The sequence below is a fragment of the Protopterus annectens genome, chromosome 14.part0, assembly GCF_019279795.1.
Source record: "Protopterus annectens isolate FY-2018-M chromosome 14.part0, PAN1.0, whole genome shotgun sequence".
In the NCBI taxonomy this organism is placed as follows: domain Eukaryota; kingdom Metazoa; phylum Chordata; order Ceratodontiformes; family Protopteridae; genus Protopterus; species Protopterus annectens.
In genome coordinates, this window is record NC_056748.1 from 1,143,827,093 (window position 1) to 1,143,847,202 (window position 20,110).

The 20,110-nt window shown below is 43.7% G+C and overlaps 1 protein-coding gene across 4 annotated transcripts in view; it reads left to right on the forward strand.

Annotated features, from left to right (window-relative positions):
• LOC122789462 (peroxisomal N(1)-acetyl-spermine/spermidine oxidase-like) overlaps positions 1 to 20,110 on the forward strand; it is a 553,705-nt gene that overhangs the window by 284,217 nt on the left and 249,378 nt on the right. For all 4 annotated transcript variants that reach the window (XM_044056941.1, XM_044056942.1, XM_044056943.1 and 1 more), the window contains exon 4: positions 7,068 to 7,267. In XM_044056941.1, the coding sequence (XP_043912876.1) occupies positions 7,068 to 7,267 (200 nt within the window). The remainder of the gene's footprint in view (positions 1 to 7,067; positions 7,268 to 20,110) is intronic.

A 20,110-nucleotide genomic window follows, 5' to 3' on the forward strand; every position in this document is an offset into this window, starting at 1 on the left:
TTACAACAGCTTTTGCCTCTGCTGGGAAAAGATCACTGGATGGTAACTCTGGATCTAAAAGAGGCTTATCTTCATGTTCCTATCAGGCCCAGTTGCAGGAAGTACCTGCGTTTTTGAGCTGGAAATTTACATTATCAGTTCTCTGCATTGCCCTTTGGCTTATCTACTGCGCCCAGAGTGTTCACAAAGGTTCTGGCTCCAGTGATAGCCTTTTTCAGGATGGAAGGAATACAAATTTATCCTTATTTGGACGATTGCCTGATTATTGAACAAGACAAGGACGAGCTTCTTCAGCATCTACAGTATGTGATGGTAGTGTTAAGATGCCTAGGGTATTCTGTGAACGAAACAAAGTCCAGTCTAGTACCCTCTCAGGACATGTGCTTTCTGGGTGTGAGACTGAATACAGCTTCCCAGATGGCCTTTTTGACCCCGGACAAACAGAAAAGTCTTTCACTTTATTTCCATCAAATGTCTCTACAGTCCAGGCTTACTGCATGGACAGTCCTTCAAGCCTTGGGGTTCATGGCATCTTGTATTCTGGTGCTTCCCAATGCCAAATTGCATATGAGGAAGCTTCAATGGTATCTCAAAAATCTATGGACACAACACTGCCAGGATCTAGACACTGTCATTCAGATAATTCCTTGCATTCAGAAGGAATTTTTGTGGTGGGCTCAGGAATGTCACCTAAACAAGGGACTCTCTGTGACCCGACCAGAGGCGAGTCAGATTCTAACGACGGATGCCTCGGACAAGGCTTGGGGAGCACACCTCAATGGAAAATGGGTGCAAGACACGTGGCCTGCCAGACTTCAACATTTGCATATCAACTTGAAGGAGATGTTAGCAGTACAATTTGCATTGATGGCTTTCAAGGATTTACTTCACCCAGGGCAGGTGTTGATTCTAACAGACAACACAACTGTCATGTGGTACATCAACAAGCAAGGGGAACTCATTCGTACCCTCTTTGCAGACAAGCGATGATTTTGTGGGAGACAGCTCTCAGTTACAATCTCAATCTTCAGGCAAGATTTCTACCAGGAGCACAGAACTCCTTAGCAGATGTATTGAGCAGACAAATAGTGGATCCTCACGAGTGGAAATTGGATCCTCAGGTATTTCAAAAGTTGACAGTGTCATGGGGAACTCCAGACATAGATCTGTTCGCTTCTCCACTAAATTACCAGTTGCCAAAGTTTTGCACAAAAGGTTTCATCCCACAGCTTGGAAGGTGGACGCTCTGTCATTCAGTTGGAACAATCTTCATGTATATGCCTTTCCACCTCTACCTCTTCTGCCCAAGGTTCTCTTAAAGGCCAGACAAGACAAGCCATCCATGATCCTGATAGCACCGGATTGGCCTCGACAACATTGGTACCCACTACTGAGGAGTTTGGTCCGAGAGCCTCCATGGCCTCTGCCTTTGATTCCACACCTTTTGTCTCAGGAGGGCAATCACTTTCTCAATGTCAGAATTCAGTCTCTGCATCTAACAGCCTGGCATATTCTGTTTTAGATTCTGGAGGTTCTCAGCTTCCACAACAAGTTTTGAATGTTATTTTGGAGGCCAGGAGGCCTAGTACAAGGAAAGTTTATGCTGATAAATGGAGGGGATTTTTTATTTGGAGCAAAGGGAAGGGCTTTGATGTTTCCAAGCCTAATGTGAGTGCTTCCTTACAATATCTTACTGAGTTATTAGACAAAGGTTTGTCCTTCTCCTCCATAAAGGTTCATGCTGCAGCCATTTCGGCTAATTATGACTGTGACCCTCCTTTATTCTCTCATCCTTTGTTTAAGCAGTTTCTCAGAGGGGCAAAGAACATAAGACCCCCACGTAGAGCTCCTACTCCTGCTTGGGATCTCAATTTTGTGTTGGAAAAGCTTACTCTACAACCTTTTGAGCCTGCAGCTACTGCCGAGTTAAAATATTTGTCATGGAAAACTGCTTTTTTGTTGGCCATTACTTCTGCAAGAAGGGTTTCTGAATTACAGGCCCTTATGGCAGTGGAGCCTTTCTTGATTTTTCATAAGGATAGGGTATCTTTGCGTACTAATCCTTCCTTTATGCCTAAATTGGTTTATAGTGTGGCCTTAAACCAAACTATTCATTTGCCTACTTTTTATGCAAATCCTCAAAATAAAGGGGAGAAGATTTTGCATACTTTGGATATTCACAGGCAGTTGCGTTATTATTTGAGCAGAACCAAGGAGTTCAGACAGTCTCAGCAGTTTGTTTCTTTTGCTTTGGGTTCACGGGGTAGACCTGTTTCAAAACAAACTATTTCTAAATGGATTGGGTTTTGTATTTCTTTTTGTTATTCCCATCATGGTAAGGAGATTCCGACTGGAATCAGACCTCATTCCACTAGAGCTACTGCAACTTCCACTGCCTTTCTAAGGGGGGTAGCTACAAAGGATATTTTGGAAGCAGCCACTTGGAGTTCAGTACATACTTTTTCTAAACATTACCACCTTCCTCTTTATTCTAAGTCTAGGGCTGGATTTGCCACTGCAATTTTACAGGGCATTTTAGCAGCCCCTAATGCTTTATGATTTTGCCAACCTCCCTTTCCCGTTGCTTTGGGATTCTACCCATAAGTAAGGACTGCAGCAATGTGAGATGAAGAACATAGTACAGTTTTGTACCTACCATAAATGTAGATGTTCGAAGATCCACATTGCTGCAGTCTAATTTTCCCTCCCTCCTTCCCTCTGTAGCTTAGCTTGGTTATATGGTTTGGGTGATGGCTGTAGTTGGGCATATCTTTTGGGAAGGTACTCTGTTTTTTGGCTGTGGCCTTTCTTTTAGGGCCTTCTGACATCTGGGGCAAGAAAAGACTGAGGATATGACGTCGGTCATGCGCTTTTATACCCTGACGCTCTGATGTCAGGGCTGTGCGCCCATGACCGACGTCAGCCTAATACTTTGGTATTCGGGCCGACCGAGGACAGCGGACTACCCATAAGTAAGGACTGCAGCAATGTGGATCTTCGAACATCTACATTTATGGTAGGTACAAAACTGTACTTTCTTAGGCTGCGCTGTGATTGGTAGTCTACTCTCAGATGTTAGAGTTTAAAAATAATGTGGAGAAGGGGTTAATGCCTTGAATATCGCAGTGTGCACTTAGTGTTCCATGTAAGGTAGCACCTTACCCCCCTTATTTAAATTTACTTCCTTTGCATTCACAGAACTGTAGGGAAAAGAAACACTGCAAAGGCGAACACAGCAACCACACAAATAGTGTTCTTGTAGTCACATGATGGAAAGTGTAGTGAGGGAAAAGTTGCAAGGTAAAATTGGGTAAAAAATTATAAATATTTGAGCATTTAATCACTTATGTGAGTGTTCATTTTTTCATTAGGCTATATATATATATATAATGTGTGTGTGTAAAACACATATGGAAGCTATAGTATTCTCTAGTTCATCACCACTCTGTCAGAATTACTAGGTTATCAGTATCCATCATATTTTCATTGTCTGCAGCAGTATCCACTATGTTCAGTCAGGTAATACAAAAACTAAATCATGTTTATAAAGCAATTATTACATTATTTAGCACAAACAAAGTACAAAATGACTGTATTAGACAAGGGGTACTTTTGTATGGGTCTCCTACAGATGTTCGAAATTCCAAAAAGCCGAAGCCCATATAGCCAAGACCATATGTTCGACTTTTGAAATTTCATACGTTCTGAACGGGACAGCTCCTCATTGTGCGGAATGGGAGAATTTCCGTTTACCGCACTATAGTGCGATCTCTGAGTTGGTATATTAAATTTAAGGGGGGATAGCCCCCCCCCCCCTGCTTGTAGCTTTAATGTAGTGTTTTGTTTTTAGTTTTTTTTTTTTGCATGTTCGAAATTTCAGGAGTTGAGCATAATGGTCTCGGCCATATGGGTTTTGGCTTTCTAAAATTTCGATCATGTATAGTAGACCCCTTTTGTATATATAGGGAAATTGTCAGAATAGATATAAATAAGGTGTTTATAGTTAATAATCCAACGTGAATATCTGTGAAACATCGAAATGGACTGAGGGGCATGGTGGACGGTGCTGACACCCTGTGGTTGTGCTTTGGAACCAAGTCCAGTACAAGGCCGTGCAGTGGTTAAAGGACTGGGATTGTGCAATCCATGACACAATTTTAAATTTAAAGCAGCACAGTTATACATACATGGGGGGTTAGCAGCACAGTTATACATACATGGGTTAGCAGCACAGTTATACATACATGGGGGGTTAGCAGCACAGTTATACATACATAGGGATTGTATAGAGCAAGTGGTAAGTAGAAAGAGAATGCAACCACAGTGGGTATAAATGAAGGCAGCTTGTGTGATCATCAAGGCAAGCCCATTCACATGTGTCTAGAAGCTGATATGGAGACACAGTAAAGAGCCAGGAGGTCAAACATTGTTCAGAAATGTGACTTCCCACTGTGTCTATCCTGGGACTGCTGGAGAGCAATGTATACAGTGGTGCTCCTGACACGTCACAAACACCATATTGATCATATATCACAGTACCATTTTCTCCCATAGTCTACTGGTGCCATTGCCTCCTGTTTGTAGGCACAGATGTGAAGTCTCTTGCTGTATGGCAGTAAAGAGCAGGGGGAATGCAGTACACCACCTGTACGTTATTCACTGATAAGCGTTCTGTGCACATACATAGTTGCATCCTCATGGCCTTCTGTATTCATCCAGAATATTATATCTCTTTTTGATTATAATGGGTACAGTAATGTTCATATCATCACACATTGTCTGGTTATTCTGGTCTGAAGTAGTTGAACATGAATTTTTTGTATCCCTGCTATGCTTTTACCATTGTGCCTGCTATGTCTTGCATGTACTAGCACCGTTTCTTGCTTTAGCGTACGGTGCTGTAACACATACAATTATCTTGGAATCTGACTGAGTCTGCCCATAAATGCTTGTGCAGACCCACATTTGAATACATTAAATTGGAACTGCAGAAGCCTTATTTTGGAATCCCGTCTGCTTCTATGACCCTTGTAGGTTTGGAATAGAGCCTTACCCCTGGCATTTATTTGGAATCTGATCTAGTAGGGTAATACTAAAGTAAAATGTATACACTCTTCAGTGTAAAAAAGCTCTGAAAAAATGAATAGAGTACATGCATGTAACTATTCCATGTTTTGTTAATCAGAAAAGAGAAAGTAGTCTTTCCACATATCTTAACAACCGAATACAATTAACTTTAAAGCAAAGCATGACAGCAGGGTACTGGGAGCACAAAAACTGGTGTGCAACTCTCTACAAAATTACTGTATTTTGATGCATATGCACGAGTCCTACACTTTGCTGAGAAATGGGCAAAATAGTGATATAGACCAGTTAACTTTATGTTGCACTTTCTAGTTTTCTTGATATATATATATATATATATATATATATATATATATATATATATATATATAAATTGAAGATATGGAGTTCTGTTATACAAAATATTATGGTGTATATTTTAGGGGTGGCGAAAGTGATCGTAAGTCATGACAAAACATGTTGATTTCACTACAAGATACTGTGCACATTTAACATGAGAACCTATACCTTATACAATCTCTTTAAATTTTAACAGAAAACATAGTTTTTGAGACCATAAAGAAGTATCATGAGAAGATCAAATTAAGGGAATTGTGATGTTAAGGGCAAATTTCAGTTAATTTGAAAGTTGGGTAGTAATAAATGTTAGTGTTTCTACACAGTGAGCCATGCAGTTTGGGAATTGCAGTAGTTATGATCAAAGTTGTTACTGTGGTAAATCATTTTCTGTTCTTAACACTGTTATCAGTTTATGTATTCTTGGAAAGAGCCTGGAGGTGTTAAGGTGGCACTTCAATCTTAGCATACACTACCTTTAGCAGACTTAGATGCAAGGATCTGAAAATTAGTAAAGAATATCCTATGTTCTGGGGTGATATTCATAAGTGGCTTGTGCCAGATGTAAGAGAGGTTTAATTGTGGAACAGACAACATGGAAATTTCCAATCTGTGAAGTATATGGGTTCTGTGGACCAGCTCCATGTTTGACTTGTGGTGACTTTTGCCACTTGAAGATTGCATAGTGTAGCTTAATGCAGCTACACCCTTCTCTATGCAGAAGACAGCCTTTGAGGATCTCCTGAAGAGGGGAATAGTATTGCACAAGAGTTTGCTGTACTCACTGTAGAATTATTTTGTATGGCCACATGAGTTGATCGTCTGCAGTAGGAATATGGTAGCAGCAGCATAGGTAAGATACTTGGATTTATTTTTGGCCATTTGTTAGCTGATGCTGACAGCTGCAAAACTTGTACCTGAGCTGTGTGTGCATGCATGCCCGTGGAGCATATACACTGCTATCCTGACAGCTACAAAACTTGTACCTGAGCTATGTGTGTGCGCATGCCTGTGGAGCATATACACTGCTATCCTGACAGCTGCAGAACTTGTACCTGAGCTGTGTGTGCATGCATCCCTGTGGAGCATATACACTGCTATCCTGACAGCTGCAGAACTTGTACCTGAGCTGTGTGTGCATGCATCCCTGTGGAGCATATACACTGCTATCCTGACAGCTGCAGAACTTGTACCTGAGCTGTGTGTGCATGCATCCCTGTGGAGCATATACACTGCTATCCTGACAGCTGCAGAACTTGTACCTGAGCTATGTGTGCATGCATGCCTGTGCAGCATATACACTGTTATCCAGCCCTGGCAGCAGACACGTGAGCTGTCTGATTAGCATGTTTTATGAAGTATTGATGTTACCAGTTTATGCGCCCTACTCTGTTATTTTGTGACTGTTTTGGAATTTTCAAGTTGTAAAACAATTGGTTGTGTCATTAAATCTGCTTTCTTTTCCTTCATTAGTTTTGCTTTGTAATTTCTCACATTAGCACTTACAGCAAAGAATGTTGCCAGAAAACAGGTTATTAACCTTTTTAACACTATTAAGTTGCATTTAATATGTGCTTGTATATTTTCAAGTTTTTACTCAGCATTTCTTTCTGTGAATGGTTTAATATTTTTATTTATTTTTGTAGAGGATATCACAGTCTTATCAAGTCCATGATGAAGCCATTACCAAAAGATATTTTTTCGTTCGGCAAAGCAGTTCACTGCATTCACTGGCAGGGTTCATTCCAAGGTAACAGCTCCTCTGGACGGATTTTTCCTGTGCTGGTAGAGTTTCAAAATGGCGGAAAACTTCAGGCTGACCATGTGATAGTCACAGTTCCTTTAGGTAAAACTAAAAAAAAAATTATATGCTAAATTTTTAACCACTGATCATTGTTTTTATCTTTCCTTGTCTGGATCAAAACTCCTTATGCTTATGGTACAGAGATGAAGCAGTAAAGCTTTTTTTAGCAATCAGCTGTACAGTTAGCCTACATTGCACCAGATGTTTTTTATGGAACTTGTAGCAACACACTGAGGGGGACATGGATGGGCTTACTTAAGGTGCCTGCCCTTTCTTTTCAAATATAGTACTTCCACAGATGTCTCCACTGAAGTCTTAAACAGTATAAAGAGTTAAGTCTGTTGCGTTCTCATTTCCTTCCTAGCAGAATGTTGAAGTAGCAATGAAAAGAGAATGAGAGTCCCTCTGTCATGATGACATCGGGTAGATTCTTTGTAAGTGTGCAGCAGGCAGTAGGGGTGGTAAGTGCTGGATGCTATGCTAGGGCTTGTTAAAGATGTAGTCAGAACTGTTGAGGAGGTGTTCTTAGAGGTACAGTCCCAGCATTCTTAAACCAGTCTGAAGAGAGTTTTTAAATAGAAACACCCATTATCGACACGTTATCATGAATTCCATCCTGCTGTCAGCTTACCATAAACATCCTTAATACTCCATCTCAGTTTCCTTTACATTCTCTCAAGGAAGCTGAAATAGTTTGCATTTTGGTGCTAGAGTTTTGCATACAGCTTGTGACAACTGGCATGCGCACACAGGCATGCGCACACACATAGCTCAGGTACAAGTAGTAATTTACTATCATCAAGTAGTAAAGCAGGCAGTAGCAAGTTGCATTTTGCAATTCCAGATAGGAAAATCTTAACTTAATTTACAAATTACATGCTGAAGTTGTTGTCTAGGTTTTACATCAAGGCAATATGTAATAAGCACACAAAATGTTTACTTCTGTGTTGTAATTGTCTCTCTCCAGCTGAAGGGTATATAATGCTACAAGCTGCAAGTACAACTTGTTGTGCCCCGCACTCTGAGCCATTTTTTAGAAGCACACACCAGAGCTAACATTTCCAGTATGTATGATCAAAATTATCAATACAGTTACTGGATTACTACTTGATTTTATGAAGGGATTTTGTTCAGCATAATTTGTTGATTGTGCATGCATACGGAAATGGACTGACATTGCTTGTTTTATTAACTTTGTGAGGATGACCGGTCCTAAAAGCTTACTGTGCATAACAGTATTTTTAACTATTTTTAGCACAAGTAATTTAATTTGGGTTTTAAATTAAGGATGTGATGCTCATTAAAATATGTAAACAAATAATAAAATAAATTCTGTCTTTTGGAACACTACCATAGTTTCATTGATTACTGTTGTACAGTTAACACATACAAACATGCATTCCTTTGCCTTTTACAGAGATTCTTCAGACTTTTTCCAAGGTGGTTATGGTGGAAACTAGGTTTTCATGGATAGTTGGCACAAGAATGTGGGTAGGTCGGGTAAAGTTAAGATAGAATGTGAACTTAAGAGAGAGAATAGAGCAGTGCAGGAAGAGTTTGAGGAACTGGGGAGAGATCTCAGAAGAGGTGTTTACAGTGATGTTTTTGGATGTACTGCCTATCCATGCCAGGATGAGAGTTTGCATCACTAGGGTCAGCACTTGGTTGGACAGTATGCTTCACTTGGGACTGGATCCCCACTTGGTCTGTATTGGGATGGCAGTCTTCATGTGTATGCAGGGGATCCAGGGTTTTAGATGAGAGGTTTTAAGGGGTAATCTGCAAGCAGCTAAATTGTTATTATGTAGTAGCTCCCACTTAAATAACTGATTTGTTAGCTGTTTAAAGCATTCTTTAGAGTCTACTTGCTGATTTTCTGCTGGTTTAAACATTTTTTTAGTGTCTCTCTGCTATTTTCCTGCTGTGTTAAACATTCTGTAGTGTTTCCTGCCAAAACTAGGGTAGCTAGCAGCTGCAGCATAGTCCAGAAACAGGTTTGCTGCATCTGTTTGTAGTGGCTGTTTGTTCTGAGCACATTGTCCAGGCCATCTTTGATTGGAAAGGGCCCTTCTGCACTCTAGTGAGAGGAGTGTTTTGACGCCTGGAGCTCAGCAACCTCTCTGGTGAAGGGTGGTGGGTCTAGGACTTGGAGTAAACTTCCTTATTGGTCCTTTTAGACCTTGTTAAAGTTTTTTCAGGTTTTTAGCTTCTGGTATTTAAGCCCTGTGTTTGAGCAGGTTTCTGCTTCTTTTTACAGAGTTGAAGTGAGGTGGGTTACCAGACACAACTCTGAGCTGAGATACCAGACAACTAGAGGCTTCTGAACTTCCCAAAAACCATAAGTTCCCTATATTTTTTTGCTTATTTATACTATTTACTGCACTTTTTTAATGCCTGCCGCCTACTTTATTACTGTATTTATATACTGTATACTGAACTATACTGTTGTTTATTTATTTTACATTTGTTGACCGGGATAGTCCGACTGAGATGAATAGCCCTTTTTCAGCAGAGGTCTGGGGAGAAAAGCTCCACAAACATTACAATAAAGGTTATGCATGAGCAATTAACAGGATGATTCAAAGAAAAAAAAGAAGTATAATAAGGAAGCACTATAACAATGTAGATACAATTTTATCAATCTAGCAAGGTGTACAGGAAAATACCATCATTTGCTTTTGCTGTATACCGTTTGAAGGAGAGAGATGAGAGATATGAGTTAATAGTAGTGTGAGGAGTTTACAATTCTTGGTAAAGACACCAGGAATCAGAGAGGTAAGGAAGGCTAGGAAGTGTCAAGAGGTAGAGAGAGGAAGAGGTCAGTAAAGCAAAACAACATAGAGGGCAGGTAGGGAAGATTGAGGGGCAAATACAGTGGCAGGACCGGTGGCTTTTTTAGTATTCCTTCATGGCCACTTTGAATTGTTTAGGTTATTTGAGGGAACCTAATTTTTAATGGCAGCTTGTTCCAAGAAATGGTAGCTTGGTAGCTATAGAGGTTGTATCAGTTTAGGTGTTTTAGTGAGAGTCAGTGATGGGATTCATATGTTTGATGCACTGCGAATCTAGCGACTTTGTTGTAGGCTGATTCAAGTTTGGTGAGGAGCGAGGAGTTGAGATTTATAAAGATTTGAGAGCTGTACAATGGACTAGGGAGGAGGTAAGCATGAGAGGGTTACTTTTACTTTGTTGGTGAGAAACTTTTTATATCTATGTAGTAGGCCCAGTTTTAGATGAGTCATTTGGATACAGTTATTAACGTGCAAGTCGAACTTAAGTTGATCGTCTATAATGATTCCTAAGAGTTTTGTGTTAGATTCAGTTTTGATAGGAGTGTTGTGAGAGACCGTATTGAGAAGGTAGGTTTAAGGTGAGTAAGATTTTTAAGTACGAAGAGTAGGAATTTTGTATTTTTTTTTTTGGTTCAGAATAAGCAGGCTGTTAGAGAGCCAGGTTTTGACTGAGTTAAAGGATACCTAAGTGGTAGAGATGAGTTCAGAGGGGGTGTCAGCAATGGTGATGACTGTAGAGTCATCTGCATATTGTACCAGGGATGACTGGGGGCACAAAGTGTAGAGTAAATTAGTAAAGATATTGAAAAGTAATGGGCCAAGAATAGAGCCTTAGGGGACACCCATTTTTACTGGGAGAGAGCGGAAAGCCATCTCACTAATTGCATTTGATCTGTGAGATAGCTAGAAAACCAGGCAACAGTAGAAGTGGAGAAGTTAAGGGTAGTCAGTTTAGTCAAAAGAAGTGAGTGAGAGAGAGCGTCAAAGGCTTTTGAAAGGTCTAAGAAAAAGCAAGAGATGAGTTTATCATATCTGGCCAGATAAATAGTGTTAAGGAAGAGTATGAGGGCAGTGGTAGTGCTATGTTTGGGGCAAAAGCCATGTGTGGGTGTGGGCAGGTTTTCCTGTGGTAGGTATTGTATGACTTGCTTAGGTATGCATTTTTCCAGTACTTTAGAGAGTGGAGATAGAATTGCAATGGGCCTAAAGTGTGAGATTTCTGTGGCGTTACCTCCTTTATGTGTAGGTAGGGTGTAGAATTCTTTCCAGATAGAAGAGACATTTGACTCAGAGAGAGATCGATTTATCAAGATGGGTACTGGGGAAGAGGAAGTGAGTCAGCAGCTAACTGAAGGAAATAGGAAGGAATATTGTCAGCTGATGTGGAGCAGCTTTTAGTTTGGAGAGTAAGATTTAATGTAGCTAGTAGGAACAGAACTGAGAGAAAAAGTTGTAGAAGAGTTTGAAGTAGGAGAGGGTTCAGAGGAGTTAGTTGTCCAGTTGTTTTTTAGAATTAGTTGTGTTAGCAGAAGAGGGATCAGAAGTAATCATTTTAGATATGGATTTGATGAAGGAGGTGATCTGAAGTAGTTTACTTCATTTGATCTTCAACCTGTGGGTATTCGGATCCGGATCGGATATGAGACTGCCACATCACCAGCATCTGATTTGAGCCCCAAGCTCCTCCTCCTACCCACAATGCCCCTCCATCTCCTTCCTCCCCCCATATCTCGTTTGCTGCCTTACAGCCAAGCATCGTGGTTGCTGAGCTCCAGGCATTTTTTTTTTCTTGTGGATAAGTGCTTTCGAGCTACTTAGTCCTAGTTAGCTGCCCTGCTTTCCCTGTTTACCTCCTCTAACCTTGCGCATACCATTGGTCAAAAAAAAAAAAAGTTAGTGTTTTTGTGTACTGTGTTTCTTCTCCCTTGGCCTTCTCCCACTGTTCTTGTCAGCGTATGTGTGGGGCCTTCTTTAGACATGGCTGAGACCCCAAAGCCAGTCTCTCGAAAATGCATAGAGTGTGGCCATAAGCTCTCTTCAGCCGATGACCACACTCTGTGTGTTTAGGAGCGGCCTATTTGGATACAGCCTGCTCTGTATGCGTGGGGTTTAACTTAAGAGCTCTCAAGGACAGGAGGGATACATTAGTGATGAAAGGGCTCCTGCCTGCATCAGGGTTGGCTGTCCCTACTACTTCAGCGTCTTCTTCTGTAGCGACTGCTACCATATCTTTCCCTCCCCAGGTCTCTGGAAGTCAAACCCCTGGCTTGAGGCCTTCGGAAGGGGAGAAGAAGCACAATGATCGGGGTCTATATTACAACATCAAACTAAAACAAGTTTGAATGTTGTAATATCAAAGCCTAAAGCGCGAAAGTTGAAAATAGCGAAGCCATGGACCATCCACTTTTTTCCCAGGGGAAAAAATCGGTGGGCCATTTTCGGGGCTTTGCTGTTTCCTCCACTGTGGTGTGATCTTGGAGTTGGTATATTTATGTAGGGGTGTGTATGGGGGGCACAGCCCCCACGTTGAGGGGTGTGGTGGGGGGGCGAAGCCCACCACTTGAGTTTACGTTTAAGGTTAAATTTTTTTTTTGTCACGGGACAGCGATTTTTTTAATCGCTGTTCTTTGTTTTTGGTGGTGTTGGGTTTCGGACCTTAGGGTTCGATATTACAATGATCAAACTTTTGTAAGTTCGACATTGTGATATAGACCCCAAGGATCGGCCTAGAAAGTGGTCCTGTGATTTCTTGGTTCCATCGGGGCCTCCCTCTAAGTCCAGGACTCCTCCTAAACCCATTACCTCACGGCTCCACTCACCCAGATTTTCCCTGGAGCTGATGGAGTCTAGGCCACTATATAGAGCCTCCCCTAACCGGCACTTGCAGCCAGTGTCGGTGGCTTCTTCCTTCCATTCCACCCCGCAGCGTAAGTGAGTCTGAGGTGGACAGGATGATGTGGAAGTTCATCCACACCCAGATTCAGATGGGAGTCTTGCCTGCCCCTTCTCCCTCCGGAGTGGGGAGCTCGCAGCCCTTTTTCACCCCCATAGCTCCTGTTCAGATCCAACCATCAGTTTTGAAGTCTGTGGATCCGAGAGTTCTCAGGGTCAGGGGGATCGGCGCTGACGGTACCCGGTGCCTCGATGATGGCCATTGCCTTGAGCAGGTCAGATCCGACTGGATCAGATCTGAGCTCTCTGAGCCATAGCCTTGGCATCGGATCTGAGGGGGTCCTGTCGGCTCAGAGTTTGTCTGAGCAAATTCTTCCCCTGGGTTTCCTGGTTCCAGTAGGCTCGGCTCCCCCTTCGGACCAGAAAGGAGTGGCTCCATCACTTATTTCCCAGGATGTCCACTCTCCTTCGGCGTGATTTGGTGGAGAGGGTCTTCTCAATTGGGTTCAGACCCCTGACTATTTCCTCTTCAGAATCCTTCCCGACTCTCTCACTTCTGGGTATGGCGCTGACCTTCCTGTTATCTCAGGGACAGCCAGTGCTTGATTTACCCCATGAAGTACCCACCAGGGAGCAAGAACAACAAGTTTGCGAGTCCCCCTCAGAGAGTCCCACTGAGGAGGTTCCTCACAAGCAAACATGTAAAAAGAGGGACTTGGATTCCTCTCCTAAGTCCCTCACTGATGACACTAACTTGGAGGAAGGGGAAGGTTGCCCTAGGTCACTCCCCGAAGATGTCATCTTCGGAGACATCATGGAACTCCTACGCCAAAGAGGGGGGGGGGTCCGTCCAACAACAAACCCAGGATGAGTCAGTGTTCCTGGAGGCATTCGGCATGGGCCCATCTACCTCATGGGTGTCCCCCTGCTGATCCACTTGTGGACCTTATCACCTCCAGAGCATGGAAGGGGCCGGACACCGTGGAACCAGTCCCAAAAAGACCTGATAAAATTCTTAACCCTCCCTCGGACAGAACCAGCTGGCGTAAGGGGTCCCCAGTAGATGCTATGGTGGTGGCAGCTGCCACCAAGAAAGAACTTACACAGGAGAGTTCTACCGTCCATCGTCCTGACCGGGAGTCATAAACGATGGACCATCTTGAAGAAGCAAGTCTATGCTTTAGCCACCTTTACCATAAGGGTGCTGAACTATGTGGCGCATGTCATCCGACTGCAGTGAGGCTTAGTCAAGGAAATCGCTGAGTCGCCCCCAGAGCCCACATTGGCAGAGGGCAAGAAAATGTTCTCTGCGTGCATGGCCACTCTAAAAGTGGTTGCTAATACGGCCATGCTTCTCCTTTCCCATGCCATGGAAGTAGCCGCCAGGGCTGCTGGGTCCAGCGTTGCCATAAGGGACCACTCCTGGCTCTGGCTATGTCAATTTTCGGAACCCTTCTAGGTGTCCTTTGCGAATGCTCCCTATGATGGCTCTTCCCTGTTCGGGAAGTCTGTCTGTGAGACTCTAGTCAAGAGTGAGAAGGACGGGAAGACACTGTCTGCTGTTGGAATCTCCTTCTCTGCCCCTCAGAGATTCTTTTCAAGGAATCAGTGAGGGGCAAAGAAGATGTGGTTCCAGAAATCTCACGACAGACGCCAGCCCAGAGGAAGAGGGGGTCTGAAGAACTTTGGGTCTCGAACCGTTCTCGGACAGACCCGCGCAGCAGCCCTGAGGGGTTGCTTGACTGCTCATCTCTGGAGGCAGTTGGGGGTCATCTTTCATTACACCCAACGGAGTGATAGTCCATTACAGCAGACCATTGGGTGTTAAAAATCATATCCAGAGGTTATTCCATCCCATTCGTGGCACTACCTCCCCAACCAAAACGCCTCCCAGATGTTCCACCCACATAGAGGGAGGAAGCAGCACTGGAGATAGAAAAGCTGCTAAGAAAACAAGTCATCCAACCCGTCCCCCCAGATCAATTCGGATTGGGCATCTATTCTGGATCTATCAGTTATGAACCTGTCAGTAGCCAGGGAGAAATTCTGGATGGTCATGCTTCAATCCATTCTACCCTACCTGCAGCCAGAGGATTGGATGTGCTTGATTGACCTCCAGGACACATATTATCATATCAAGATGAACAGGTGCTCCCGCAGGTTCCTTCGCTTCTGGATGGGGACCAGTCATCAGTTCAGGGCTCTACCCTTTGTTCTCATCACAGCCACCAGGGTGTTCAAAGTCATGGTGGTGGTAGCGGCCCACCTGAGGCTTCAGGGTATCCAGGTCTGTCTCTACCTGTACGATTGGCTCCTTGCTGCCCCTACCAGGCATTTACTGTGTCAAGCCAGGGATTACTTCATTCTTCTTGCAGAGAGACTAGGTATGACGGTCAACCTCAGCAAATATTTCCTGGTCCCGGTCCAGAGATTAGACTTCATTGGAACTCAGCTAGATACTATTCAAATGAGAGTATGTCTCGCCCCAGAGAGGACAAACAATCTGAAACTTCACATCTCTTAAGTTCTCCAGTCCTCCACCCCTTCACCAGCTACAGTTCTACAGGATCTTGGTTCCATGGCAGCCACCATCAGCCTCCTGCCCTGCTCCCCGCTTCACATGAGAGCACTCCAGTGGACGTTAGCGGTTCAGTGGTCCCTTCTGGTCTTACCTTTGTCTCATCCGATATGCATATCATGGGCCTGCAGAGAGTCACTCATCTGGTGGATTCTCTCTCCGAATTTGATCCAAGGACGTCCCTTCCTCCCATCGTTCCCCATGACCACAGTGAACACGGATGCCTCTCAGCTTGGGTGGGGGGACATTGCTCAGGAAGGACAGTCCAAGGCACTTGGTCCCCATCCGAGACCTATTTGCATATCAGTGTCCTAGAGATGAGGGCGGTTCTTCTAGCGTTGCAGGCGCTCCATGCCTGTCTTCCTCTGGGGACTATTGCCATCCCTTGACATGACATGAAAACATATCAGTAGTCTGGTATATCAACAAACAGGGCTTATTCAGATCTTACCCCCTTTGTCGAGAAGCCATGAGAGTGTGGGAATGGGCGGTTTCCAACAGCTGCTTCTTGGTGGCAACGCACATTCCGGGATGGTCCAACATTTTAGCGGACAGGCTCAACAGGACTATTCTGATGCCTTACGAGTGGTCGCTGAATCCTTCAGTAGCAGAGCAGATCTTCCTCAAGTGGGGCTGGCCTTGCTGCGATCTCTTCGCATCTCCTTCCAACGTGAAATGCAGCGAGTTCTTTGCTCTGAACCCTCCCCAGGGGGAAGTCCCTAGAGATGCACTGGTTCATGCTTGGTCGCCTTTATGCTTATCATCCGTTACCTCTCATCCCAAAGTTTCTTCAGAAAGCTCGGAGGCTGGGGAGCACTGTAATCCTCATTGCCTCATTCTAGCCTCGCCAAGTCTGGTTCCTCTCTCTCTAGTCTCACCTAGTAGTTCCACCATGGATTTTGAATCCGGTTCTGGATCTCATTTCACACCCATCAGGGATTCCTCACCCAGACTTGGACAGTCTGAAACTTGCAGCTTGGCTGCTCCAGTTCCAGTAATGATTAGGACTCCCGGTTTATCCTATCCAATCAAAACCATTCTGGCGGTGGCTCATAAGTCTTCTACCAGAAAGATATACCATAGCAAATGGAAACACTTCGCGATTTGGGCCTCTCAACGGAACATAGATCCCTTTTTGGCCCCAGTTCCGGCTATTCTGGAGTTTCTATCTGGTATCTTTCATCAAAGGGCTAGTTCTTCTACTATAAAAGTTCAAATGGCTGCCATCTCTATCTTCCATGTGGGGGACAATCTGGCTTCTTTAGCTTCGTCTAGTTTTTGCAAGACGTTCCTGAAAGGAACTTTTATGCTACGACCTCCAGTGAAAGATCCAACACCTGCTTGGGACCTGACCTTAGTCTCCCCGCCTTTTGAACTAGCGGCAACAGTAGATTTGCAATTTCTTTCTAGGAAAACTGTGGCCAGGAGGGTACTGGAACTTCAAGCTTTGTCCATTAAAGTTCTGTATATGGTTTTTCATAAGGACAGGATTTCTCTGCGCACTAACCCTTCCTTTCTTCCAAAAGTGGCTTCCGAAAACAATATTAAACTATCAATCTTCCAGATGTTCTTCGTGTTTCACTGTTGCAGTCATCACATTTGGGTTATCTGCTTGCAGTAGTCCTCAGTCAGCCTGATTATCAAAGTCTTGGGTCCTGCGTCGGTTGCTGTCTCATCTTCTATGACGTCCGGTAGTCAGGGGTATAAAGCATGCAACCAACGCCATTACATCAGTCTTTCTTGCTGTGCGGTGCCTGAAGCAGAAACAATTCACAAGTGCCGGTCGGCAGACTCCTGAAATTTTTGTTTTCGAGTTTCAGAACCGAAGTCTTCAACTAAAGCTAAGTACCCTGTTGGGGAAACTTTTTCTTGCTTTAAACCGATGTCAGTAAAAGTCAATAATTGTATTTCTTGTGGAAAGCAAATACCTCACAAAGATTTTAATTCGTACTGTATTCCTTGCCTAGGCCCTGACCACGATGTACCTCACTGTTGGTTTTGTGCCTTATTTAAACAACGAACTATTAGTCGCCGGTATATTTATGCTTCTAAATAATTTGGTACTCTGTTCAATTATCCAGATATGTCTTTGGTAAGCCATCCGACTACCGACATTCCGAAAAAATGCAAAGATAAAGACAGAGACAGGTCACCTAGGTCCAAAGCTGCCGACTACATTTCACCTAAGCCAGTCGCCAGTTCACCGGTACTCAGTGAGGTGCTTTCGCAGCCCCTGATACCCGCTACTTCTGATTCGTAGGCCTCTACTGACACCCATTCGGAGTCCGGTATGCCGCAAGATGCTTCAACTGTGGAACCTGTGGATTTCTCTACCTTGGATGGGTCCGGAGCTGCTGTGCAGGCACCGGCTTCTGAAGGTGTTTTCACGCCTGCTGACTTGCATATTAAACCGACACCATCTTCTTCTTCAAGGCCTAAAACTCAAACTATGCCTAGAAAACCGATGCCCAGACCGCATGGTCAGGCCTATATGCCTAAAAAACAGATAAGAATGGCTGAAGACCTTATTACTTTAATCAGGGGAAGCCAACCTTCCCCCCACTAAGAGACCTAGGACTGAATTTGCTTATGATACCTCTGACCAGGATTTTGAAATTGCTGTTTCCTCTGATGACCAGGATTTACCCATATCTACCAATGAGTATTCTGATGCAGAGGACTCTATTCCCTCTGCCCCCCCTACCCCCCCCCCGAGGATTTCTCTTTTTGTGAAACCATGCATACTCTTAGGGAGCACTTTTGCTGGGAAAGCCAAGATTACTCTGATTCTAAAAATAGGCTTGGGGATTTCTTACTCCTGCCCCAGCACAGGCCTTTAGCTATCCCTCCTGTACTAGACATGGTTGATGATGCCTTTCTGAATCTAGCTTGGCCCCTGACTCTCTACCTCCTGCTCCCAGAAAAACTGATAGATATTGCAGGGTTCCTGACTCAAAAGTTCCTTTTTAAAAATCCTACTGCGGATCCTGAGACCATTTCACAGGGACCCAAGGGCATTAAGGCTACTACTGCCAAAAATCCTACCCCCTCTGATAGAGACTCCAGGGTGCTGGATAGATGGGGTAAGAAGGTATACACTTCTGCAACTTTGGCCATTAGGGCCTTAAACTGCCAGTTTTATATGTTAAAGTATCAGCAGCATATTATTGGATTGTTTAAACAGAAAATGATGTTGATTCCTGATTGTGCTGAAAATAAGGATTTACAGGATGTAATGCATTCTGCTAAACAGGTTGGAAAGCATTACTTTGCAATGTGGTTTTGATTCACTAGAGGCATCTTGCAGGGCTGCTGTCACTGGATCTGTACTTAGAAGGCATGCTTGGCTTAAGGAGCAATCTTTGCCAGATCATGTTAAAGCTAAATTGCTGGATGCTCCCTTAAATCAGGACTGCCTGTTTGGCAACAAAGCAGAAGAAGTTCTTAAAAATATGGAGGAAAAAGCTAAATCTATGCAAACTGTTAAAGATTTCCTACAAGTACAGCCTCCAAGATTTAGTAGGCATTGGCCCTCTAAGAACTGGTCTTTTCCTGCCTCTTCCAGGCCTTCTCATTCCAAACCCAGAACCAGCAGAACACCCAGGCTTCAGTCCCAGGGTACGCACAGGGCTAAGAAGTTGGGGGCTCCCACTTCCAAATCCGGGAGTAGTAAGACTCCCCCCTATGGTAAACTGTCTCAATGACTTAACTTTAAAACTTCCAAGCACTTCTCAACTGACTGCTCCTTTAGGGGGAAAGATTGCTCTGCAGGCAAAAAACTGGGAACTCATTAACCAGGACAAATGGGTTTTAAGCATAGTTTCCCAAGGATACAGATTTCACTTCCACGCGTTACCAACCCCAAACATTTGGCCAGATCTACCCCCAAATCAGTGGGCAGAGGCTCAAAAGCAAGTAGTCTCTTTCTTAAGCATAAAGGCTATTCAAACTGTGCCAGAAGAGGAAAAGGGACAAGGTTTCTACTCAGGACTTTTCCAGGTACCCAAAAAAGACAACACATGGCATCCTATCCTGGACCTTTCTATATTAAACACCTTTTTGGTGATTCCAAAATTCATGATGCTATCTCTTCACCAGTTGCTTCCTATGCTAGGCAAAGATGCCTGGTTGGCAACACTGGATTTAAATGAAGCCTACCTGCACATCCCAGTCAGGGAATCTTGCAGAAGATACCTATGCTTCAAAGCAGGCTACATGCACTATTAGTTCTCTGCACTGCCATTTGACTTATCTACTGCACCCAGGATATTCACAAAATTCCTAGCTCCAGTCATTGCATTTTGCAGGCAAAGAAATATTCAAATATACCCATACCTGGACGATTGTCTAATTCAGGCAGAAAGCCAGGACATACTCCTGAATCATCTGGCATTTGTACAAAAAGTGCTGACTTGCCTGGGGTAAACCATAAATGAAAAGAAATCACATCTGGTACCCTGTCAACAAATTATATTCCTGGGAGTAAGCTTGAATACAACTTCCCAGATGGCTTCTCACGCCAGAGAAACAAATTCATGTGACAACCTACTTCAAACTAATGGCCACAAAACCCTGCTATCTGCAAGGCAAATACTGCAAGCCTTGGGGTTCATGGCCTCCTGC